General features: G+C 39.8%; 1 protein-coding gene across 7 annotated transcripts in view; it reads right to left on the bottom strand.

Moving 5' to 3' along the window:
* Positions 1-229: 229 nt before the first annotated feature.
* The window catches only part of esrrga (estrogen-related receptor gamma a), a 160,407-nt gene continuing 132,721 nt past the window's right edge, over positions 230-27,915 (bottom strand). For all 7 annotated transcript variants that reach the window (XM_075463065.1, XM_075463075.1, XM_075463047.1 and 4 more), the window contains 3 exons: positions 11,051-11,157; positions 10,793-10,955; positions 230-6,757 (listed from right to left, as the gene is read on the bottom strand). In XM_075463065.1, coding sequence (XP_075319180.1) covers positions 6,513-6,757; positions 10,793-10,955; positions 11,051-11,157 — 515 coding nt within the window. In that variant the 3' untranslated portion in view covers positions 230-6,512. The remainder of the gene's footprint in view (positions 6,758-10,792; positions 10,956-11,050; positions 11,158-27,915) is intronic.

Genomic DNA, 27,915 nt, shown 5'->3' with positions numbered 1-27,915 from the left:
TGGTTAAATATTTCAACTAACTCCCTAAGAGGGTGATGTGTCCAGTTGAAACGATGTGTAAGCACAAAAAATCCCCCCACACCAACTGAAATTCATAACTTTAAATGTCTCGGTGGGCTGTCTGTGCACAATTCATGTGGATTTGCAAAACCAAAGACACAAATTTGCATCCCGATCGAAAGATATAACACAACACCAAGCTGTTATGCGCAGCTATTGCCTTTATCTTTTTACAAACCGCCTCTCAAACAACAGGTGTAACAACTTCACAAATGAGTCCCTGGATTTTTTTCAGTTCATTTGTTAAATCCTTGAATAAACAATGTGCTTACTGGTATATTTCACTTCAACGCTTCGTGGAAAAAAAAAACAGAATTTGTAAAGAATCAGAGACAAAAGGCAGATTTCAAAACTGGAAGCCTGTTTTTAATTGATATTGCTCTACTGTAATAATCCTGAAAGGCATAGTCTGGAGTAACACATGTAATGTTTCAACCCATAGTAGTTTAAGTTACAGAATCATAGGTCTCTCTTTTTGCATTGAACAATATATACAATGTGAAATAAATACATTTACACAAATGGACATTATTGTTGGAGCACACTTGTATGATACACGTCACAAAAATATACAGGTAATTGTTTATCTTTTTTTTTTTCTTTTTTCATTTACTGATGTGAAGCACATCTAAAATCTACAGACATGTTTTCAATAACACTAAAGGGTCTTTTCTCAACAACTCTTCTCCACCTTTCAAGGGTCTTTCTATCCTTAAATACCCTTTTTTTTTGTTCCAATATTCCCAAAGCTCTCTCCCTTCAATATTTTTCATATTTGCAAATTCCGACTGCTGGGTAGGCTGCAGCACAAGTGGCAGTTACATTTGGGGATTAAATACAACTAAATGACTAAACATTGTACAGCTGTAGATAGACACAGTTTGGCCTTAGCAGTTTTTAGGGGCAGGGATGTTAGATGGACAATCCTGATTTGCACAATGGCTCAATAACTTGTCCCTCTGCTCCAGCTAAGCTACTGTTACATGGAGTGTTTGCTGCTAATGGATCTAAGCTCCAAATCAGGGCAATAACATGATGCCCAAAGTGCAATCAGGTCAAAATCTTTGTATGAGAGAATAAGCGAACAAAACAAAACAAAACAAAACCCTGTCTGTCCCCCCACTGCACCTTTTGGTGTGGTTTTAATGCTAAGTGCAGAACAGATACATCGGTATTTGGATCTACATTCCAACACAAACATGTGCAACTTTCGCCTTGTCATTGTGCAGACTTAAACATATCAATTTTCAACACGGAAAAAAGTGAATGTGAAGGTCAAATGCTTTTGCCTGCAGATCAAAGTGATATTCTTGCTATGAGCAGCAAATTACCTCTAAACCTCAGAGAATCGTGCAGTTTGAGCCAGTCATTTTTTCTCTTCAGGGCTCAGCCAGAAAAACAAAGTGGCACCACTGTGAACCATTTTCAGTTTGAAACAAGGCTATTAACCCAATTCAGCTTAGCATTAATCACTCGTGAAACATCTTTCAGTCTGCTGAATAGTTCAGGAGTGCACAGGTCTGGCTTGACAACTGACAATAAATAAATAAATAAAACTTTAACAGAAGAAAAAAAAACAACAACAACAACAACAACAACAGTAAGACAGCACCTTTCTTCCAAACATTTTGTCTTGAGTAGAAACGTACAGTGAAGAGTAATAAATGACATCTGTATGACAAGAGTACGGTGTTCTACTTTACATCTGCAACAGGAAAATCAACTATGTCATTGGGAACTTGACCTACAAAGATCCTGCATTTCTTTACTGCTTTCCTTTAAAAAAAAACAAAAAAAACAACATACAATATTTTAATAAGATTTCTCAAAGCTGGTGACACTTAAAAGTTAAATATGTACTTTGTGGTTTCATTCCAGCAGACTGTAGAGCCATGTGTCCACAATGTCATGAATGCATGATGAAGAAAAAGCTTTTTCCCATCAACCCAAAGTGTTTCAGTTGTCGCAAAACAAGATATCTCTTCAGGAAATAAGCTAAAACAGGAAATAAAAAGTATTTTTTCTTTTAATCTTTAGTATTTTTGAGAAAGTAAGGGTAATGACTGAGCTGAGCTGTATGGTAGGCAGATATGTACAGCAAGTTTATCAAAAAAGAGTTACCTACAATTCTGAGTTACTCAAAGGTCCTTTTTCATTTCAGCTTTATTCAACCTAAAGATATACAGTATATTGTTTATTCTACAGGAAAGTTACACAAATGATCCCTTTTTAAATAGTTGTAAAGGTGTTTCTTCATTTGGATACTTAATATTTAATTATGTATAGTTTGGTAGAGATGAATAGTGTAAATTTATCCTGATGGTCTAGTTAAGTTTCTAGAAGAAGGAGCCTTATGTCAGGTTCGGTTGATTGTGAGAGAATCCGGTGCCCAGACCCCCAGTCGACAGATCCGACAGACAGACAGACAGACGGACGGACAACATGGCCTCTACTCTACTCTGGGTTGTCTAAAGAAGAAGCACACGACACAACGACAGGAATCACCACAAGGAAAACTACACAGCAAAGCCTTAGAGGACTCAACAGAGGAGGAAAGGATCAAACGGAAAGGAGACGTAAAAACAAAAACAGATTAAATCATTTTTTTTTCTTAATAGGAAAATCAGCAAACATGAAACACACAGGCTGAACTACTTTTTTTTTCTTGATTTTCTTGATTTTGTCTCCAATAAAATGTCTTATGTTAGAATTATAATCTGTATAATTTACAATATACAGGGATTAAGAAGGCTGAGAAAATACCCCTTACTAATAATACTGATGGTTGATACAGAACGTGTGATGTTAGAGATCAAATACACTTTAACTGCTGCTCTCCTCAGCTGTGACAAGTTGCCATTTTACATTAGATTACACTTTCATCTACATTATAAGCTTTGGCATTCTTATTCAACTTTAGAAATCAGTTAAAAAAAAATGAACAACAACAAAACAAAAACAAAACTGTCTACCTGTTAAAGCTGTGATCAACAAGCCCCACAGTATATGTACTGTGTTAAGTCTAAAACAAGTGTCTCGTCATTTGACTGAAAGTGTTGCACGACTTCTTGTAAGCTGAGCTATTCCATTTCCTGAATCTAGGGAAGCTGTCTGAATTTCAACAAGCAACATTATTGGTGCTGACAGACTCGGAATCACTGTCATAAAATGCACTGCCCTTCCTTTTAAGTCTGTTAAAACTACAGTTTAGCTAAATTAGTTAAAGTCACATCTTAAATTCTTATTCTGCAAGACCTCAACGAGTCAGTTTATGTAGAGGCTAATGTAACTGATTTAAATAACAACACAAGGTAAATAGGTAGGTAACAAGACAAGAGGCACATTTACGAATATCATTAAAATTGCATGTGATAATTTCCTCTTTTCAACCTAATTTGTAAGCCTCTTTTTATTATCTTTAGTTGTTGAGACTGTTTATGCTATTAAACAATTTAAAGGTTTCAGTGTCACAACCTCTAATTTTCTGTGAAAATCAAATGGTCTATAACAGGAAAGGGGGTAGAAGATATAGACTGTATGAAATATCTGGCTGTAGCCTCCCAAGTTAAAAGTGAAGCAATGTGGAAATCATTTTAAACTATGTTCTGTTTAACACCCGGCAGGGGAGGACTCCTAGGATTGCAAAAGAAAGGCGGTTTGTACAGAAGTTTTGGGCAAAAGAACTACATCTCACCTGATTTGTGATCCACACAGTTAACATTTTCCCAAATCATTTACAGCCTCTCGTTTGATTTCTTACTTAATGAAATATGATGTCCATTTTGAGTTTACAGTTCCATTAAAGGTAATGTATTAAGCAGGGTCTGCATTCTGGCAGGGTTATGTAGTGAGTTGCTACTCCTTGGGAGCATGTGGTGTCCAGAGTTCTCAGTCAAAATTGCCACTTGCTCACTGCATGTGGTTGCAAAAGACAAAGATGCCAGCTGCCAAAATCTGTGAATTTCAAACTTTGAAACACAAGTCCACAAACCAATAAGCAGTGGTCAGTGTGTGGCTATTTCCATCTATCTATTTTAACAGTCTGCGGAGGTGAGCTAACAGGAAGCAGACAGTGCCGTGTCATTTGATTTTACTTGCAAAATTTCTCCCAGCACAAATCTTTACTATAAGGAAGTTAGTCTGACAGCCCACCTCTTGGTAGAGTGGCCAAAAAAACATGCACATTATGGTGCAAACAGTCAAAAAAGTAATCATTATCCATTGTTGGTTTGCAACACAAGACTGTGATGCAATGTGACTGCAAAAGTAGCTTGATCAAAAAAGGTGCATGATTTTAATTCAAGATATTCTTCAAAATTGCCCACTTTGCTTCAAACAGCTTCTATGTGAAAACAGCAGTAACGGGTCATTCTCACATTCCTGGTCCATGTTACTCCTGACATATGTTCACTAACAATGAAATGTTGACTGTTATCTAATAGCTTATGGCAAGGTATACAGAGAGGAAGAGAAGCAACACATTCTCTTCCAAGTCCCCCCACTCCCAAATTCAAGACTGGCACATGATGCTAATATTGCAGACTTTGTCCATATGCATAAACCCCTCCTTTAAAAACCACTATTGCTCAGAGTTTCTAAGATAAACTGATTTGTTAATACGTTATTACTTGTTATATTATATATGTATATATGATAACTGCTGAAAGTGGTCAGGCTGATAGAAAAAAGGAAAGACATATTGTTTGATTCAGTTTTAAGATGACGATATTAAGAACAGAAACAAAGCTGTGCTATGTCATATACAGGATGACAATTATTTACAACCCTAATATTAGTATCATTGCTAAGATTATTTTCAAGTTGAAAATTAGGAAATGAAACAACAAGGAATTTAAAGCAACAATAGCTGTTGTTCAGTCAGTTTTGTCAGCACACCTTTCCTTCTGGTTTGTATTGCGTTGAGGGACTGAAGCTCCTGCTACACTCTTTGAATGAGTCACAAAGAAATCTCTGCATGGATGCAAGAGATGAGCTAGAGGTTGTGAACGCTAAAGGGCAAGGAGGGTAGTACAGAGGTGAGAATTTGTTGTTTGTGGAGTGTGGGTAGTGAGCATGGGCTGGACTATTTTCTTGATGGCAGAGTAACGGACTTAAATGGCTATTTACTTGTATGTGGAGAGCTGCAAATGTAGGCCACAAAGCAGCTAAAAACGTTTCAAATAGATGTCCAAACACAAGAGGAGAGTCTGACAGAATATTTAACCCCGCGGAAAATTTGAACATTCTGTTTGTCAAGCCTGTAAGAAATCCATTCTCGGCTATAGAGGAAGTTTGATATTGTTGAGTAAATAGGAAGCAAATCTTTTTTTAAAGTCTGTCAAAGAAGCCTCATGTGGTTAGACACAAGTGTAGTCTTACTAACACACACCAGACATCAAGCTTTGAAACCATTTTTAGCTTCATAAAGTGTACACACACTGTTACAGTGGTAATACTGACAAATTTGGGAGGCCAGAGTCACTGTTCCTCTGCAAATACAACAAATGGTAAAGTTGTAGTTGGGGTAGGGGGGATCATGGAAGACCACGTAGTGAGTATAGGGATAACCAGAAAGTGTTTACAGCAGTTGTTTCCAATTCTGGTCCTAGAAACTCTGAGCCCAGCTACTTTTCATAATAACCGGAAATTGAATTACTGTTAGAACAGCACCAACAGAACTCCTGAGGCCCAGGACTGAAAACCACCTAAAATCAGGGACAGTTTTGGGTTATGACAGTAAGGTTTGCTGGCATCCTCTGAATGGATGGTTCCATTCTTTGGCAGGGCAAATCTCCTCTTCTTTACTTTCTGTCCTTCAATCCACATTTCACTGTACATGTACATTTTGACAACAAATGTCATCAATACTTGTTCTTTTTTTTCCACTCGTCTTCTTCTGGGACATTCAAAAAAAAAAAAAAAAACTGTTGTGGGAAACAGGAGGAAGAGGGAGACACGAGTGCAGTCTTGCAGTCTTTCAGAACTAAAATGAAGATTTTTTAGTTTTTTTTACATGTGTCCTCAGTCAAGTGGTAATATATTCATTGTCATTCAATGCACCTGGGTTTTGTCATCATCAGGGTTTGGAGTCAGTGTGATAACTGTTAAATAACTGACATTAAGTAAGTGTCTGGAAATCTCTTCTTCCCTTGGTCGTGAGGGGTTACGTCAATCTGTCCACATCTTCCCTAAAACAGATTCAAGTGAGCACCCTTTTGTCCAGGACTGTTGTTTAGGGTTCAGGTAAGATGTTTAGATAGATTATTTTTTCATAGGGTGATGTGTCAGCAAACAAACCCCAGGAACTAAATTCTCTGAGGCTGTGTATGTGTGTGAAATAGTGTCTGTGTGTAAAGGAGCAAGAGGTCATTCAAAGGTATTGATCAAAGTTTGAGATGAAGCTCCGATGGTTCAAAGTGGTGTACAGATGTCCTTCCATCTAGTCCCTGTCCTCAGACCTTGGCTTCCAGCAGCTCCAAGAAGAGTTTGTGCATTGGGACTTTGCCATCCTGCTTGATGCTGTAGAAGTGCTGCACAGCCTTGGTGGAGGTCTGGCGGAGCAGGGGGAGGGTCATGAGCAGCTTGCCCGCCCGGCGAGGATCCTCCTGGTGTTGGGAAGCCTCATAGTCCTGCAGGGCCTCATGGAGGACATCCTGGAGCTTCTGCACTGCATCTACATCCTCAATATGCATGGAGTCTGGAGGAAGAGGAGAGAAAGTGTGAGATTGAAATTCAAAAGAAAATACTTGATCAGGGATTTGTTGCACAGTCCACAATGGCATAATGCTTTCTTGTTGTTGAAAACACTGAAGGCCTTTTTAAAAATAATTCCTTCCCAATAGTATGTAGCAGAGCCCTTCAGGTTTTTCTGTGGTAAACTCTGTAACAAATTATAGAGGACATGTTGAACAGTCTGTGTATTTGTCAGCCTCTCTGCCTGCTGTGTTATTGAGTCAGTTCACCCGTGGAATAGATGTGCAGAGGATTTAATCTGAAATCCAAACAGGAATGATGCAGGGATGCGTCAAGGAACCATACTTTTGGGTAGGAAATTCTATAAATGTAAATTCTATTGACTTCTAATTGATTTTCATGTCTGCAGCAAAAGTGCAACATACTTACATTTGCATCCAAACATTAATTACTGGGAAGCATTTTATTGTGCAAGTTTGCGATTTAGCAACAAGCTTATTTTAGTAGTATTAAAAGTACAATTATCAATAAGATAGTATTCACTGGTTTAAAGGAGCACTCTGAAACACAGCTTTAGGTTGAAACTAAAGGCTGCAATGGGCCTTCATATCCTGCTCCCTTTTGTGTCTTTAACATGTGGATCTGTGGGTGTGATGAATGGACAGGTGAAGAGACCAGTAGGTGGGAAAAAAAAGAGACTCGTAGAATGATGAAGAGATGCAGCAAGCACCAAACAGTTTGTGTGTGCGTCCGTGCATGTCCATAAGTACACGGCCGTACACATCTGTAATCGCTCTTTGAGCTGGCATGTAAGGTGTGTTTCAGCATGTATGGCAGTAAAGGATGAGAATGTCCCTCAGTAATAATGCTCCCCATTGCCCCTTGGGGAGACAAAGTCTTAATGCGAGCTGGCCTTTAGCTCCCAACCTCCGATCAATGTCTCCGATCAATGACTACATGCATGTTAAATAATAATCACAAGACAACTATCAATAGCCATCCCTCACAACTATCTCCACATCCATCTACACACACACACACACACACACACACACACAGACTCATAGCGAACAGGACTGATGAGTCCGACAGTATGAATGCATATGTATACTGCATAACACTAAGCAATTTCATACTGGATGTGGATAAACACATTACTGTCTGTACACAAATAATGACAATACAATCTGATGTATGGACGTCATGTAAACTGTGTGAAACTCTGAAATAACAATGCATAGATAAGTTTTGTTATGACTCTTTATCACCACGTCGCTTCACTCTTGACTATCATTACATCATTTCATTGCTTCTTTTAAGACAGGTGTGGGCCAACAGGACATATTCCAGGGCCAAATACTAGAAAGGATTTACATGTATAAAACAAACAAAAGAAAAAACCATACTGCTCTGACAAATAAAATGTGGCAGTTTAGACACAAACACACAGATGTGCACAGTTACGCACACAAATGCAATCAAAGACACAGAGATGGATCAAGGGACTGTAATGCACGTATCAGTATTCAGGACCAGACCAGTTAGTGGACTGGATTCTGTGGGGATCAATAGAAAACTCAGCTTTTCAGATTTTCCACTTGAGGTCCAGTTTTCTGAATTTTTTTATACTAAGTACTTGGCAGAGAGAACAATTGGCTGACAGGAGAAGAAGTGGATATACTGAATATGGTTAGCGATTTGAATTAATGTTATTTATTTACTTTTTTTTGCATGTAAAGCATGCCACATGTTAAACCGACAATATAAGTTACTGTTGTGCATATGTGTGTGTATTCTTCTCAATAATCTTAGGCCAAACATTTGACTGTTTTGTATCATTTCTTTAATTACCTTGACACAGACTTTAGTGTCAAGCAGGTAATAGATGCGTACACAATTAATGGGTGCTAATGACAGGCTCCGTGTAAAAAACGATTCACCTTCTCCTCTTTATTGTTAGATTTAAAGTGATACTTTTCCTCAAGTGCAGTTTAAAGAGTTTCACATTGTTTGTTAAGCTGATAGATGTGGCTTGTGCCTGTGCTGTGACCTGCCGTGCAGTGACAAGTAAACCAGCAGACGTTAATGAGCACAAGCACATAAGGCTGTTATAACGCACATGTTAACAAGGGACTCACACAAGCATGAGAAAAATACAAGTGCAGACACATACACAAAAACACACACGTGCCTCCTGCTTCCCATGGCTAGTTTAGCTTTCTTTACATGTGGGGCACGTTTGCTAACATTTCTTAAGGCTTGGCTTCATTAATGCAGACGATTAGCATCCTGTGAATTAATTAGTGTCAGTGCCCTTCAAAATGCTAATGCTAGCATTCTGTTGTCTTGAAGAGCAGTTAAGAGTCTGGGCAATGATACAAAGTTCTAACAGTATTTGGGCATCAGCTGTTTTAATGTTAGTCAAAAGCGCGAGCATTTGAAGTGTGGATGTGATGTTTCCAGCCATTTCGATTGTATTAAGGTCTAGCTGGACATTTACACTGCCTGTCAGTGAGCCTGTCCAGCAATTCTTGGACATTTCATAATATTTGGGGATATTTCACAGAAAGAACAATGAAAAAATGAATGTATATAAAACTTTCAACAGATTAATCAATTATAAAAACAACAGTTGGGTAAAGGACTAGTTAGATCTAAGATTTTCACACATTAAACAAATAAAAGCGTTAATACAACCTTCACAATCTACTGAAGGTTGTCTGGAGGACAACCACAGGACAGATTTTTTAGATTGCATAAATATGTACACAAGTAACAGATAAACCTGTATTTTTTTTGTCAATTTATATTTGCAGCTTGGGGAATGTTAAAATTTCAGTGCAACCTCAGGTACAATTATTCTTTTCTACTATATTCTCATCAGTCTTTTTATCCTTTCAAAGATTGAGAGCCGTTGTTTGATTATATCTTCTTGTATGTAGGGTCGAGGTTCATATAAAGGCTGTTTGCCAAACAACCCATCACAATCATCCCTATGATCATCAACACTGTTAACCAGCTGGCAGAACCAGTGGGTTTTCTCAAATTGCAGCCAGAGGAATTTTTTTCAGGGACACACAGGCAGAGGCAAGAGATTGATTGTCACACAAAGCCCACAGGATAACAATATATCCATATTTTCAGCATGAGTGTGACAGTATGAAGTCTGTGTGTCTGATAAAATCATTTAGAAAGCTTCACTTTTAGATATAAACTGATGTATGTTTGTTAATACTAATGTCAGAGAAATTCAATTGGTATATTTGAGAAAAAAATGTAGCAGTCTATCCATCAGTGTGTGGATGCTTGTGTGTGTCTGTGCACGTTGATGGTGTCAGAAGTAGAATAAAAGGCCCCTCCCTCCCCATTCAAAGCTCTCGCATTGCATTCACCCGTTTAAACACATTGTATTGACAACTCCCCCCTTGTAATTAAAGAGTACTGAAGAGCTGGCCGGTTTCCAAGACAAAGTTCAAAAGACGGGTCATGTGAGGAAGAAGGGGTGTGTGTGTGTGTGTGTGTCAGTCAGCTGTCGATGCAGCTGGACACATCAGACAGCGGGCTGTATCGACAGATTTTGCGATCTAATGATTTCACCTTATTTAACAGGCATCTGAAGAGACGACTATGCTAATTGTAAAAGGGATTGCCACTTTGTTTTGGGGTGGGATTCAGGCTGAACATGTTTGTGCATGTTTGGACTGCACCCCTGTGCTTGTATGCATGAATCAAATAATTGTGGGCATGTGTTACAACTGAGACTTGTAAACTATGATGAGACAACTGTTTTAACAGCTTTAAAAGTAAAAGTGGGAAGCGTGACAAACTGCTTGCATTTGAAAAAGAGTAAAAATATATTCCCATGTGTAAGCAGGCATCATGAGTAACAGGAATAATTGCGTGTGTGTTATCATACAGACTACTGAAAGAAGTCCTTTGATGTTTGAGCTTAAATGATTCCCATGAGGATTAACTCTCCTCCAAAAGTCAAACACAAATATGCAGGAAGACAAAAAAGATGAGTCAAGAGATTTCAAACCTGAGTTAGCCAAAGCAATGGCCTTCAAAGTGACAAATTCCTCCTTCTCTAGTTTCATAGACTTGTACTTCTTGACCAGCTGAAGGATGGTGTTGTTCAGCTCAAGAAGCCCCGCTAGTTTTGACTGGTCCTCATCCATAATGTAATCCTCAGCATAGACCAGCTAAAGAGAATCACATAAAGACATTAGGCTTGCAAATTAAATGAGCTTTTATATATTACATGAAAGCAAAAAGCAAACATAGAGGTGGTGTTCACCTTGTCTTCAAAGGACAGTGAGCGGTACACAACACGCAGGATCAAGATCTCCATCCATGCACTCTGCAGTAGACTCATCTGATCTGCCAAAGACAGCGTGGAGAAACCTAGAGAAGAATGAGACAGAGAAGAAGAGCAAGACAAGGATGGTTAAATAATGGATTTATTTCTTCCATCAAAACACAACTAAGAGATAAGTTGCAAAGAGGAAAATGTGTGCTGATCTGTTATTGTATAGTATGTGATTTCTTTTTAACTCCAAAGTTTTATTTGTTGGTGATGCTGGTTCTAATGAACTTCAACTCTAATGACTCTTGTAAAGTAACGAATTGAGCATTTAGAAGTAAAAGGAAAAAGTAAGAAAAGGAAAAGAATAAAGCTTCTTGAGACTAGTGAAAGGGTCAAGATCGAGTCCCCTTCCTCCCAGCCTTTATCCGTCCACATGACCAGAGTCCTCTTCTTCTCTCCTCCTCATCGTCTCTCTCTTTCGCCCAGGGCTATTCTCTGGGGGAGGCAGGCCTTATCTCCCCCTGCCACAACCTCCATGGATCAATGCTGGCCATCGCTGTGGCGCTGCTCAAAAACACACACTAATTGCTGCTATGGCCTCAAAACTGCTGGTTTCCTTGGTGTCAATCCTTGTCTTTCAATTTGCCTATCTGTCTCTTTCTCCAGTCATAATCTATGCCTTTTTATCTGCCTGTGTCTGATTATGACAGACCATCTGTTTGTTTGGTTCTTGTTTCGTCTTGATACATCGTGACCTGTGTGTCCTAGTGAATACCTGTGTATCTGTCTGGGCTTGCTTGCTTAAGATTTTTGCCTGCTGCCTTTTGATTGTTCCGTTTTTGCTACCTCATTTCCTGACTTTTGATTATTATCTTACTTTAGGGCGCTAGTCTCTATCGTCTCACTTATCGTCTGTCTTTCTCTTTCTATCTCTTTAATGGAACACCTGCCCACTCACACCTCTCCTCACAGCTGTCCTCTCCTCACACACCTGTCCATTCACACCTGCCTGTCTGCCAATGTGTGTGTTTTTGTGAGTGCAAGCTTTCATAGGGAATGCAGAGACAGTGGGCCATGCAAGCACACCTGTCAGACCCCGCGGCAGCCCTCTAGTTTGTGTTTGTGTGTGTGTCTGAGAGGAGCATCCTGCCAGGAGAAGCAGGCAGATGAGAAGGAAGATATTTCTTCAGCAACATCTGCTACGATGAGCCTCCTCTTGAGATGCTAGGTGTGCAAGGAAATGTGTGTTGGTGAGTTTGTGCGTATGCATGCGCGTTATGGGGCCCTTATCTTGCAGTGTGTTGATGGGTAATGGCAGGCGTCTCATTATGTCCAGGTTGCAGGCTATTGTTGTTTGTAATGTGCTCTAATTCATTCGATCTACAACTGATGACATCTTTGACACACACATACAAAGACAGACATTGCTGCACACACACAGATACGATACCACTTATGCATAGACAAAAATGCATAGGAACACACACTGGAATTATTCCAAATGTGTATGATTAATACACACACAGGGCACAGTGAAGGGAGAACTATCATTGCCAACTGGCAATGTCTTCTTATACTTAATGAAATCATCAGACAGGATTAGAGGTGAATTTCTTAAGGGGGTCTTTGTGCCCCCATACATGCACACATGTACACACACATCTCATTCCGAGAGGCAAACGTCTTTAGGGGGTCCTTAGGACTTCACTACTCATTGTAGGCAAGAGACATATACGCTGGCATTGCTAAAATTAACACACATGCACTTCTTGAATCTGTTCCACCCTGAGGTCAAATGAAGAGAGAATGACATGAGTGAGGGGTTAACATCATTTAATGGTGTCACTGGTTGTGTGTTTTAACTCGTCTATGTGTGTGTGTTTTCAGCCATCAACCATTGGGAGCAGAATTGAGGGTTCAATCATTTTGCAAACACACCCCTCTGGTGGAATTTGATGTTGAGCTAATGGGGGCACACATTGCTCAAGAAGTGGGCATATACACACTTACATCTGCATACAAGCATCATATAGTACCCACTGTAATTCAACATGTGCCCTTTATTGCCAAACTAAGACGTTTTCCCTCTTTCATTACCAAACACATTTTGTGCCAGTACCCAACAAGTTTTCTTACCGACACTGAACTAGTTTTTAGTGTCTATTGATGTTAAATTTTGCTTTGGCCAGTGCCTCACTGCAAGACGCAAAAGAACACGTGCAAATTTCAGATACAAGATAGGTTTTGAAGAAAACTGCAGCATGTGATTTCCCTGGTCATCAGAATCAGAATCAACTGAAAAAACAATTACACGGAAAGTACAAATATTGTAAACATCATCAAAAAAGTGTCTGCATGACAAGTTGTTTATTAATAAAAGGATTCGGTCATACAGTCATTGACACCTCCCTCCTAATTGCACATTACACACACACAGAGGAAACACCAATAATTAAAACACTCGTAATTAATTCATTGAGCTGAAAGTGCAGGTTTTCTTATTGAGGCACATCAATGATTTTATCAGAATGAGGTTTGTGTGTGTGTGTGCTTGTGTGTGTGTGTATGGTTGATGAAACAATTTTAGGTATTTCTGCTCACATTTTGCACTTGAGTCGAATAAAATTACTTTGGTGTCAGAGTGCTGGCGTGCTATTTCAACAGTATTTGTACTCTGAATGTATGCATAAATTCCCATGCATATGTTTCCATAAGTCTCTGCATGTACGTTTCCATCCAATGTGTTTGTGTGTATGTGTACCTCTCCCACCCGAACCCGGCTGTCTGCGCCGTTCAGCCATCCAATGCCTCTTATCTGTCTGATTAATAGGCGGCCGGCTTCAGGACAAATTAATTAACAGATAACGCCATCTCCCCCTTCTTCCCTTCCTCCCGTCCTCCCCTCTTTCTCATGAACCGATCGATACAACAGAAGAAAAGAAACATCAATGGGAATTTAGTGCTGATGATGGAGAGAGAGGGAGGTATTGATGGAGAGAGAGTATGAGAGCGAGTGAGACGGAGGAGAGAAGAAAGTAAGAGGTGTTAGAATGAGAGGTGGCGGTGAAGGTGGGAGGGGTGGAGACCTTTCTTTCAAACCTGTGATTTCACTTGACAAAAGAAGGTTCCTTATTTGGCTCTAATTACATTTTCTTTCTGGCTATTGTTGATAAGGCATCTCAAACTGTGTGAGGAAGTAAGGGTATGTTTGTGAGGATGTTGTAACGCTGGTGTGCGCTGCTTGCTGTGGAGTTGAGTTTCCTCAGCTGGATGTGCAGTTAAAGTTAATCTAAAACATTTGCTTAAAAACATGAATGAGAACTTTAAAGACATAATCATTGGATGAAGGGTGACGCCTTTTGAAAGAGCAGGTTTTTGGCGTGTATTAGTTTTGATTTCAGCAAACACAAGTGGCAACATCCTATTTTGGACAGGATCAAGTTAAAGAAACGGTTTGGCTGGATACTTACGTATATGTCTGTCTGCGCTTGAGTTTGGGTGTGTTTGCCAAAACAGCAAGAAACTCTACAACCTCCATAAAGATACACAGAGAGACCATGTGCGTGTATGTAGGGATGCCTGTGTACATGTGCCATACATTGTCTGACAGAAAGAGGCTACGGTGCAGTCATGCAAACTTAACCTCTGCTGCTTGCTTTTGTGCTCGCTTTCTCTTTTCTTTTCCCTTTTCTCTATCAGATACCCACATGAAAACAAACACACATACACACACAAACTCACGTCGATTCCCCAGCCACCCTGCGGCCTGTTTGTCTGCCAAATGAGTCCTGACTGCACGTTTACACCCGAGACCGCACAACAGTCTGGCACAGACACACACACACCTACAGGATAGCCCTCTCTCACGCTCCAGTTGCTCCACAGATGCACACGAACACATATCCAGGAGGCTGATATTTGCTTTTGTGTGGTCACAGGGCAAATGGGAACCAGCGAGAAGTGACTGTGATGCATATGAGTACCTGTGTGCATGTGAGTCTGTGAAGGTATCTGTGTATGCATGCGATTCTTTGCATGGTTGTATGATAGTGGCTTAGGAGGTGCAATAACTTTTGCATCAAAGAAGGCTGTTCGGTGCGTGTATGTGCGTATTTGTGAATTTATGTGACAGGTGTGAAAACTGGTTGCGATGGTGATCTGGTCCCAGTTATTAACACATGACTAGACTTCAGTGAGTAACTCAACTTAAACAAAGGAGTTGTGCCAGATTTCATGGTGGTATTTCAGACTTCTTTATATTTTCTACTAAGAGTAGCACCTGCATAAAAATATACAAAATTAGACAATCTGTGAAAAGGTGTGTGCTGCAAGCATAGAAGCAGGTCAAATTAGTGGAGCTGAGCTACATCTGATCTGAATTTGCCAACTACCAACTTAGTCCCAGGGTGGGACAGCAGTTCTGACTAAATAGGCCAATATTGCAGAGGCAGGCTTTTTGTTGTGTGTACTACTGATATTTGAACCTTTAAAACTTTACTACATGAACGTTATCCACAATTTTTAGGTTAGAGGATAGGAATGGGTGGTGGTTGCCTGTGCATTTCGATAATGTCTTCAATGGTATTGATATCGGTGGCAGATTATTTACTTATTCTCATAACAAAATTAGAATATTCACAAAAAATACTACGACTTGGAAGAAAATCAGAGCAAATTTTTACTCATATTACACTGGCCTTCCTACTACAAACCATAAAATTACAAATCTGATTACTTGTAGGTTATTGAAGGTCTTGAACCCTTCGAGCACCTGCTCTCTCTTCTCTCTGCTGCCAGTGACATTGTGCTCTGTCTAACTTGGTCATGGCCACAGGACATATTCAACATGAAACTTCTCAGTCTGTCTAAACAATGTGACAGCAGCAATTCATGCACTTATCAAGAATATCAACACTGAACTTGTTAAGACTGCTGTACGCTTCAAGCATTGTGACAAAAAAAATGATCTAATATAGCAGAAATCATATACACACTACGTAAATTCAGGGACTGAGATGTGTAGATGGGCATTAAGGATAAAGGTCATAACTCACAAACAAGTAAAAAGCCAATGATGATCTGAGTAATTGCATCATCCAATGATTTGATAACACATCTACAACGATAAAAATTGGTTCTTAAATGTGTTACATTTCTTTAAGACATATTGAAGCCCAGGTAAAAAAAAAAGACACGTAAAAGAGAAATGTATTATTTTTCACAATCATTCCACAAAATCTAACATTATTCAATTACCACAACTTTTAAAAAAAGAGTAGCAATTCTCTTTCGTTGGAGGAATCTCCTTTTGGGAGAAAATGAGATCTGTGATGTTAACTCTGATTGTTCATCAGAGGAGAACAGTGGATTGTCTGTGTTCAGCATGTGCACGTACTGTGTTCTGCAGGGGACAGATTTAAGTCTACTGGCCCACTGAGATAGAGATTGCATGAGGACACGTGAAGTTTCCAACAGTTACCAGCACATTGCTCGTCTACGTGTACGCACGTGTGTATTTGCTATGTATGCTACCTTTGTTACTGTATGTGGCTCCACTGCTTTCTCTCAGTCCACTTTCCGTGCTTGTGTTCAAACGTGTGCACACTGTTGCATGCTGTGTACCGCAAGTGCTCCCTTGTGGTGCTTTATGGGTGTGTGTTTGTGCATGAGAGTGTGTGCAAATCTCAAACTGTTCTGTACCATACGGCCAGACGCCGGCCAAAATGAACACGGACCCCCTGTGATGGCTTTGGCCTGGCTGAAATAACACACACAAGATATATGCACACAAAAAGCAAACTGGCAAATGCTGTCTTTCTCTATCACACACACACACACACACACACACACACACACACATCCACCAGCTGACCCAATTACACAGAGATGTGCAACGAGATGGAAACAAATCTACCCAGAGAACCAGTTAATTTAGAAGAGCTTAAAGACACACGAACACGGGGCACACATACATATATGTGGACACTTTGACTATACCACATAGTGTAAGGGGTAGTAGGTACCACATAATGTGCAACGTATCTGGAGAATTACACAGCAGATACCAGTTGTAACAAGTTGTAAAGGCATAATTTCAAGATAAGGTTCAAAGTTAACATCTGAAACTCAAGAGGATGAAATCTATATGCATCGCCAAACCACTGTTTGATATCTTTAGAAAAAAAATTGAGGTTTGCATTTTTTGTTTGAAGTGTTGTACAACATGTTGCATTGTAGCTTTTGTTTGTCTATAGCTTGTGTCCGATCATGAGACTCAGGATTTTTACATAGTTCTGCAATCTCTGTGCAACAGAGCTACGGAGACATTCATCCACATGTTATAGGAATTGGCTGCCACTTGGGGTGGGCTCAGGACTATGTGGAGCAATCTATGGTATGGGCTGCTCTTGGTTTTGTTGGTGCTGTTGTTGGTCCTTCACCTTTGCCCTGCCGTGGCTTCGTTTTTTATTGCTCTGTTTATGTCGGCTTCTCCCGGCTTGAGTTAACTTTTAATCAATAAGCATTTGATATCTACATAGATCTCAACGCACTGTTAAATTTTGGAACATCTGAATGCATATCTGTCTGTGTTTGCTGAAAACCCCAAATTCTTCACTCTGCATGGTGTGAGAGCTGTGCAGACACATATCTCTGTGCAACTATAGATGAGCCCTCAAAAATTAAATAACCTCTAAATAGGAGTCTTGGTAGCAACCACTTACCACCATTTTTTTTAATCTTAAGTTGATAGCATAACCACTGTTGCATTCAAACTAGCAGCAGACAACCATGAACAAGAGTATTCCACCACTTAAAAATGTGTTTTGCTTAATGTTATGCGTATTGGATGTGTGAACTTCATTATGCCAAGTGATATATGACAGAGCGCCGTTCTCATCAAGAAGGCTTATCTGCAGAAAGAGCCTCTGACTTAATCTACAATCAAATCACATTTCAAATGAAGATATGACCCTACAAGTAGGATTTCATAACATCAAAACAAGATCACAGGCCAGTCCTGGTCTGATATGTGACATAAAGAATCCTCTACAGCACATATATTAAGAATGAACCTCACTGTCTAGTAGGAGACATGTGTTCAATATTTAAATGTTTGAAATATGAATAAGGAGATTGTTTATACTATGCTGTTTTGTATTGTTGAGTATAGTTTTATTCATGCTTAATACTTTTTCACAAAAAAAAAAAAAAACTAAGAAAATTGCCTACACTGTTGAACCCACTGTATGTGAATTTGAGCTGTAGTCAAAAAAGGAGGAACACATGTTTGTAAAAAACCATAAATCCAATTTATACATCACTTTTATGATATATTAGACGTATTACATACACAATTATACACCTTTACCTTCACCCTGTCTTCAGATTGTTGGCTAAATAATCTTTTTTCTCTTTCTTTCCCCATCCCCCTTTGCCCTCTCTTTCCACCACATCCCCCTTTTCTCTGTGCGGCCTGGGGGAAAGCAGAGCAGTCATAGGGTTGCGGTAGCCTCTAATCAGTGTGAACAGCCAGCTAATTACCAAACCCTCAGCTCTGGCTGACTGTTAATTGCATACATTAGACACCATCAGCAGCACTGCAAGATTAACACTTAAAATCTTTCCATTGCTGTAGTGGAGATGAGTGCTCTGTGAGTGAAAGACAGAGACAGAGGAGAGGAGATGTATTGTGAGTGGATTTGTGTGTGTGTGTGTGTGTGTGGTGCGCTGTCTATGTGGTTGCGGGTGCTAATATTTAACACTTAATTAGACCCGAAATGAAATCGCAGCAACACAGAGCTCGTTGTCGAGTGCTATAGCTGTTACGGTAGCAGGGTTGCTTTAGTGGGGGCAGCTGGTCGTCGAGGGCAACCCCAAGTCTCCGTGGAGACGACAGATGGAGTGACATTAAGAGCACTGCAGTGGAGCTATTTCAAATAATAAAATATCAATATTTACATTTTAATTACCCACTTCTAGCTCCACCAGGGCAGAATCAAGAAGTGTGTGGATACGTGTGTGTGTGTGAGTGTGTGTGGGCGGGCTGTATGGGCCTGTGAACTGCAAGCTCCATTGAGACCAAGTCTTCTTGACTCCACATAGAGTCAAAAGTACAGCTCAAGTGATAACCTTCAGCTCTGCTTAAGAATTTCTCAGTGTTAAAACACATAAAACACAATGTAGAAGTCCTCATTGTATTTTTCAGCATTGCACTTCTTATGCTCTTTTTCCACTTTTTCTTTCACTCAGCCCATCAATCTTCCTCTCATCCTGCACCTTTGCAACTTGCCCTTCCCTCCATCCATATAATGCTGATGCAGGCAGGACTGACCACTCTGTGATTGTGTGAGCATGTGCCTGTGTGCAAAAATCTGTCGGGGGAATTAACTGTGTGTACAAACAGCTGAGCAGCTTGCACCCCAACTCCTCCTGTTTGTCCCTATTGCACACACACACACACACACCCACCCACCCACATGTGACGCTGAGGACCAACTAATGGTGAGAAAAAGGAAAAAAGTAATGAAACTGAAAGGAAGGTTGTTTATTATGTTTGTAGTTATTTTATAGTATCATACAACTAATACAAAGGATGCAAATCTCTATCAAGATATATCTATCTATCTATCCACCTATCTATCTAGTCAGTAATGAATTCATTTTGTCAGTTTGTCCAATTAACTGAGTTGTAGCCGTCTAATGATCTCTTGATGGAATACCTTTTCCAAAGATAACCTTTATTTCCCATAAAAACACTAAATCCTTAGTTGAAGCAACAACAAACCGATCATCCTTGTTTCTACACTATTGGGCAGGCAACATTTTTGGTTTCAATGATGTAGACCTAAAATAGTCTTTCGTTCCTATTTATTTAAGACTAGAAAAAAAAAAGTAATCCAGAAGAAGTTCTACGAGGCAAAATTAGTGTATCATTAGAATCATGCTGAATGGCTTTAAAACAAAACCCAATGCTTCCTGTCCGGGCCTGGTGTCTGTATATGAGATTATGAGACTGTGTTGATTCTATCTGCCTAATCCCCGGTAGCTTCCGTGGAGAGAGGGCCAGAGAAACTCCACAGGAATTAATTTGCCATTCACAGATTAGAGATATGGTCTCCAATATCACCATTGAGGACAGACAGCAATCGGAAGGGCTCAACCATTGGAGTGATGTAGAGAGAACATAGAGAATGAGAGACGCAAAACAGAAAGAAAGAAAGAAAGACAAAGATGAAAACGAATGCACGCAGAGCCTTCTCTCCTGCAGCACAATGTCTTAACGCCGTAGCTCGAAGACATGAACATTAGACCTCATTCCACCTCCTCATCTGGGTCTGAAAAAGCCTGGGCTGAAAATCTTAATTAATTGTCCAATAGTGCTGCAGGGTCATTATGCATTGCAATAAAGAAGCGTGTAATTATGAGATTTAACAGCCATTACTAAGGCCAGGAACTCATATGTCATCATCAGCTACCAAGCCAATGGTTTGGTTCAGCGTCGTGTGTGGCTTGATGGACAGCATGCATACATACACATACACACACACACACTCTCCCGCATATGTACATGGTGCAAAACAATAGTTAGATATATGAGACAAATGTCCCTTTTCTCCAAAAGTACATCAACATTGAGATGTGTATTCAGACTAATAGTGAAACCAAGACGAACACACACAAACAAATACGCATCTGCACACAAGCCCATCCGCCTGCCCCAGCAATAAGGCAGCCAGCTGTGATAGCAGCCTGCAGATGAAACATCCTATCAAGATTAAACAGACGCAATAATACACATATTATCACAGCTCTGTGTGTGCGTGTGTGTGTGTGTGTGTATGTTTGGATGCACTGTGAAGCACAGACCACAGGACATAGTCTTTCACCACATAACAGGTGGAAAGTGGTAAACTCTTGTCAGGATGACATGCATTATGAAAACACATGCAAAATCTGCATCGCTGAACAGTGCTTAAGAATTAAGGTGGCCCACAAACAAGACAAACATGAGACACATTTAACTGGACCAAGATGAATTTTAAAAGAGCACCGAATCGTATAGAAATATCAAAATGTATGTATAAGTGTGCGTTGCAAAGAATGTCTATAATCTTAAGGAGTGACCGTGAAATTTTGATCATACACCCTCCTGTTATGGATTTTGTCTGGAAGGAAATGCATATCTAAATATGTGACTTATGGAGCATTTTTCATTCATCTTTCCATCCATGTGCTTTTTATGTGCATTTTCAAGAAGCACATAAGAAAAGCTTGTTGGAAAAGGCACTTCATTATTCTGAAAACCTTTTACGCTCACTTGAGGTGGTTTATCCCTTTTCTTTTTGTCCTTTTTAAAGAGTTAATGTACATAAGAACCTACTGATGAAGGGGCATTCCTGAACAGTTTTTCGCTTCTGTATGTGTTGTATATACTGGCTATAATTTGTTCCCAGCTTGTGACAGGCATACTCCAATCCTATTTCCCACCTGCTTATTTCCTGATGGAAAGGATGAATCCTCTAATCTGTTATTTAAGAACAATGGATGGAGAGGAAGAGTGAGGAGAGAGAGGCAGAGGTGGAGAAAAGAGGAAGAGCATCAGAAAAAAGGAGAAGAAAGAGAAAGAGAAAGAGAAAAATGTAGGGGAGTAAGGAATACCATGAGGAAAACGTAGATACATAAACCGAAGGACAGAGAGGAGTAGGCATGGAAAGAATAACTATTTCATCCCTGTCTGTGAACTTTGCATGAACCGACAGAAATAATGTGAAACCATGACATGTCCGTCCCTCCTTCTACTAGATTTGCGGTAAGCATAGGTGTGTGATATGTCTGTGTGGAGGAGGATGAATCCCTGTATGTGCTTTTGGATGGTGAATGTGTGTGTGTGCGCACTCCAACAGATAGAATAGGATGATGATGATTTGAAATGGAGTTTGGCCTGTGCGTAATTATGATCATCTATCTTTATGCCCTGCCAGCATATCATATCATATCACATCATCTCTCTCTCTTGAAGACAACCACACACCCACACACACACACACATACACAGCAAATTGAAAGTAGTAAAAGCTGACTGTTTGCTAGTAATGACTTAGATGATGATGGGCTCAGATGGTGTTCTGATTTATTTGTTACTGCTCGTCTGATTTCACATATTATAAAACTGTGCACATCTGTGTGTGTGCACATTTGCTGTATATTACTGCTGCTTTGTAAGTGTTCTTTTAAGTTTACTTATGTGTGTCCATGAATGTGTGTATGATATGAGAGTTGAATGCCTATGTTTGCAGCTTATTTTCTCGTGTTGTGTGTGTGTTTAACAGATATTATTGATGCAGATTAATCAGTGTCTCAAAGGCTGATAGACAAATGGATTTGATTTGCAAATGTAATCAAACTAATAGGAAAAACATCAATGGGGTGCTGAGCGCAAATCTCAAAGCTTCAATATTTGTGTTCTGTTTTTTTTTGTCACTTTTTCTTAAAGGAAAGTATATTAATGCACCGAGAAACTTTTAGGACTCTTTTTATTTAAGAAATTAGATCAAAGAAATTAACACCATTTTAAGGGAGAGGCTTTGATTTTCATTTGTTTTTTTAAAATAAATGTAATGGTTTTGTTTTAAATCATTTTAGGCTACCATTACTATCCAAACTTTAGTGCTTTTATTTGATACTTTTATTGTATTACATGTACGGATGCAGTGTCTCAGTGAAATTATTCAAAGTGTAAGGACATTTTTGAATGCATTTAAGTTCATCTGCTCCAGTTGCTTTATTTGAAAGGTATTAAAGTGTGTGTTATCAGTAAGATGGGACCTGATAGAGGTATTATCAGTGTTTGTGTGAATGTATGTGTTGGTTGGATGTTTCTAAACCTGAAACTGTGTGTACTTACTGTCTGTTATGGGAACAATATCAACATGAAGTTGACAAAAACGAACAGCAGTGCCGCACAATTTTAAGATTCAAATTCCAAAATTACAAATTACACACAAAAAGAAACAAAAAGGGGAATAAAAGAAAGCAATGAATAAGCACAGAAGAAAGAACAAAGCAATGCACAGAAAAAGAAAAATGCTCCCGCTCTATTTTTCTTTTATTGATGACAAGCCTCAACCTTCCACAGGCTTAATCCAATAAATCAAGCCCGACTTCATCCAAACATTAAGCTCAGATATCAAATATTCTTTTTCTAATTTGTTTTCATCAATATTTGTTTTCATCTGCAAACAGGGATGTGTTTGTTTGTATGGGCTGCAAGAGGAAATCATGGTGGCGACGCAAAGGAAAATAAGATCTCTTTTGCATGAATTTGGACAATGAAACAGACAAACATACTCACTCACACATAAGCAAACATACACATGTGAAACCAAGACCTCAGCCTCTAATTGTATTATGTAGCTCAGGGATGAGCAGAAATGGTAATCAAGCGCGCTGAAAAGAGCTGAGAGAAAATCAACAGAGACTTGAAGCACATGCCTGAAGATTCGTTTTGGCGAGACACGTACAACACAACTGACCAAGGCCATTAACTAAATCTGATTCTGCTTCCAAATCCGAATCAGATTCCAATAAAGTTAAATTGAGTCAGACATTATGACAATATGGAAAAGGCAGAGTCAGTAACATCAATGGTTCCATTCAAGCAAGTTAAACTATTCCACCGTTAAAAACTGTTTTATCATTTAAGCTGTTTTTCTGAAAAACTTCACAGTGCCTTGACATGTTTAGACTTCAAAAGGAATATTAGCATTGTAACCTGGGTATGAAACTTGAAATCTGTTTATGTGTTTGTATGAACACTTCCATGTAAATGGGGATCCATTTCAAGCTGGGTGGGGTGGAGCCTATCCCAGCTGTCATTGGGCGAGAGGCAGGCTACACCCTGGAGAGGTCGCCAGTTTATCACAGGGCCACACAGAGACAACCATACACGCTCACACTCACACCTAGGGACAATTTAGAATCACCAATTAACCTAACATGAATATTTTTGAGTGGGCAGTGGGAGGAAGCTGAAGAACCCACTCATACATGGGGAGAACATACAAACTCCACAAAGAAAGGCCCCGGTCGGTATTTGAATCAGGAGCCCTCTTGCTGTGAGGCAACCGTGCTATTACAATAACAATAACAATAACAACAAAAATGATAATAGTTTTTATGACAATACAAATCACTGATTTACCAACTGGAAGAAAAAAAGCATTTGTGTGTGTTGTATTCCTCCTGATTTACCACTTTCTACCCAGCAACCTCTTTGCTGATTGATGACATCACCAGACTGGAGGAGGGCTACGGTGTGACATCATCACCAGTCAGGGGTTTTGCATTCTCTCAATGGTGATGATACACACACTTTCGCTCACACCGAAAACACCACACAGTGCTGTTCTACATTTCTTGGACCTCATTGGATTATACTGTGTGTCAGTGTTAATTTAGTGAGGTACACTTTCAAAGTCAAGAATGTGTGTATTTCTTTGTGTGTGAGTGTGTTTGTGGAGGTTATCCTTGGCTGCTGAGACTCAACATTTGATTTGCTAAAAGGAGCAGGACACTTCTGTTAATCAATATTTGCTGACTGCTGGGTGCCTTCCTGGGTGATTGACCGACTATGTAGTTACTTGACTGACTGGCTGGCTAACTAACAACTTGACTGGCAGTGTGAATGGTTAGCTCGCTTGACTGCTTGGCTAAATTTCAAACTGAAAACCTTTTAGAACACGTCCAAAAGAGAGAGAACACGGCAGAACAACAGCAAAGAGAAAAGTTCAGGGAGACATTGCTTACTGGATGCCTCACTAGCATACTGTTATTGTTATTGGTCAGAAGTTTATTTAATTAGTGATCTGATTGATACTGCTTTCAAATTCTACATCTGAACTTTAACCCAACAAACCCTGGCTCTCGTTTCTACAGAGACACAGAGAGACAGATTGCCAGGGGGAAATGAATGATGGCTGGCTGTGAGAATGAGAAAAGAGGAGCGTGGGAGGGGACAGAGGTTGTGATATGAGGATGACTTAAATGAAGACGTTAAGGATACTATGGAGAGTAAGACTGGGAGGTCAGAAAGAGCAAGGAAAGAAGGGAGAGACAGAATAGAAATAGATGAAAAGAAGGAGGTTACAAGAGAGGGATATTTAGCCATTGGGCCAAAACAGTTTTGCATTAAAGGGTCTCTTGGTGCATCCCGATTGTTATGACGTAATGTATGCGATCACTTTGCTTTTCATTCACCTCCAATTTCCTCTTCTTTCCTATTCTCCACTCAAGCTTGTATGTGCTGCTTTCCACTCGAACTTTGGTGCTCCTGCTGCAGTTTTCCAGACATTCAACCTGACATACTGCGGTAGTAGTGATAAAAAAAGGATGATATTTTGCATCACCATTAAAGGAGAAAAAAAAGGGTTAACTACAACATGAATTCTTTTTGCAAGATCTTGGAAAAGAGCAGGGTATCAGCATGAAACACTATAAAGAACTCAAGAGAGTGGAAACTAAGATGAGTGTTGACTTCCACTGATGGTCCCTGCCTGAGAAGAAACCAAACCATATTTACTCGACCCACTGAAAATAAAGAGTGCCTCTCAAATATTCATAACTGTAAGAGTTGTAGTATCTGCCCAGTTACCAGAATAAAATGTTGGCCTTTTTTTAAAAAAAAAATTCGGCAAACCCTGGATACACGATTCTCAATAAAACTGCAAAAAAAATGTTCCCACGTTGGACTTACGAAAAAAATCAGTAACCGCAGGACATAGGTCCCACAACCTACTCTCACACTACTACTCTAATCTGTCAGTGTTGTGTATGTTGCTGATAAATTGGTGTGTGTATCAGGGTTAACCTCGGTCACCCCTTGTGTGTATCTCAGAAGTTCAGAAACATTGACATTGTATGTATCTACGGTTTGTGGAAAAGGTATTTGTTTAGTTCTGGGTTGGTAAGTGTGACTTGGTTGGTAGTATCAAGCCAGCCACTCATAGATTCCTCATTTAATTATTATAAATCACACTGTGTAAATATTGCACCTTAAATATTATATTTCAAGTTTTTAAGTTTGAGATTTATTATAATGCCTTATGTGGTTGTACTACTAACACAAATATGGAGAGTGGTATTATAATCAGAGTTCAAGTACATCACAGATGTGGGCTTCCTTCTTCACCGGTTATCCCATCACCACCCACACCCCTTCTCCCATATCTCCACAAGAGACCGATTAAATGAATGGACCAACGGCAACACCCTTCCTACTCCCACCCCCCATTTTTACAGCTCAATCATGCTGCGTTTCTGCCGACACATAGACTGCTTATCCTGAGTGTCAAAATTGAAAGGGGAAAGAGGGACATCCAGGGAGAAAGATGGCAAGAAAAGAAAGAGCAAGTAAGGGGAGATAGGGAAGCAAGAGAATAGTGGAGGGGAAGTGGCCCAAGAGCAATTTCTTTCTTGAATAAGAAAGAAAATGGGTGGGGGTTGTAAAGAAAAAGCACTAATGGCAAGGCCTCTGGTTCTGGTAAAATAGACTGTGTTATAGGTTCTTGCTCTTATTCGTTGATTCGTTCATTTATTCTTTCCCTGCTCCTCCGTCAAGTCAAGTGCTCGCCTGTCTGTCTTTCTCCTTTGTGTCCGCGAGTCTAGATAAGAGCTGCTAGTATGACTGCCTGGTCGTCATTTAGTTATTATGGGGGGAGAGAGAAAGAGAGGATGAAAAGACTAATTCTACTGACAGATAAATGGCTCAGTATGAATGGCCTTTCTTTTTTTTAATTCACTCTCTCATTCTCCTCTGTTCAAATATTTGCTGTTCTCCTCCTCTTCTCACCTGACTGCTCTTCACTCCTCTAACACACACACTCACACACACCACACCATGACATGCAGCCTAATATGCATCTGGAGTTGTCTCTTTGAGAGCTATTAAAATGAGATCTTTTCTTTATTAATCCATATTATTGGACGGTAAGGCCTTTCATGCCCCCTGAATAATAACTTCTGATAGTTCCACATAACCACAGTTTCCAGAGTGTGACGGCCTACTGCTCATATACTGCGTACTGTGTGTGAACAAGTGTGCGTGTGTGAGTTTCTCTCACAATTTGAATCAGCAAAAGGCTTCTTTTTTCTCATCCAGTTTTATGCATTTGCTCACATTTCTTTTACACCCATGTGTGTGTGTGAAGTACATGTGCACAATTCGTTGTGGCATAACAAGAGATGCACACCATCCCTGGAACCTCATTTTCCTCTCCTAATGACATATCAAATGTTTGCATAAGGCCATATCAGTCTGGAAATGAACATGCACACATGTATAAGTCTTAGAATAAAATAACCAATCACGGAGATATACATATGTATATATATATATGTGTGTGTGTGTGTGTGTTGTCAAAAGTCTTTTAGGTTGGGTGGCTCTGTGTGTCAAACATGACGAGCAACACACACACAGAAACACACGTACCCAAGCCTTGTTATCCGGGGGCCTGTCTTGCAGGCAGCCTCTCTAACGCTGAGTGATGTTTAAATTAGTTTACAATTTAGGCTCCTCGCTATCCGCAGACGGCTCTTAACTCAGTGTGTGTATGTGATGCGTTTTTTTGTGTGTGTTTGTGCGTGAGAGAGCGTAACAAATTGTTGCCAGTACGGCAGACATCTAATGACTTCAAATTAGCTGCCTGGCGCTCGTCTTGACACGTTGTTACCACTGTTAGCAGCCTTTGTGTGCGTGTTTAGCGAATCTGCGTGTGTGTGTATGTGTGTGTGTGCAGCACTGCGCAGCCATATCATGAAACATAAATTGGCTTCACCTCCCCTCTCTCTACCCCTGTCTT

This window comes from Odontesthes bonariensis, chromosome 1, assembly GCF_027942865.1.
Source record: "Odontesthes bonariensis isolate fOdoBon6 chromosome 1, fOdoBon6.hap1, whole genome shotgun sequence".
NCBI lineage: Eukaryota > Metazoa > Chordata > Actinopteri > Atheriniformes > Atherinopsidae > Odontesthes > Odontesthes bonariensis.
The sequence above is the reverse complement of the archived record's forward strand: the minus strand, read 5'-3'. Positions and strand labels throughout refer to the sequence as shown.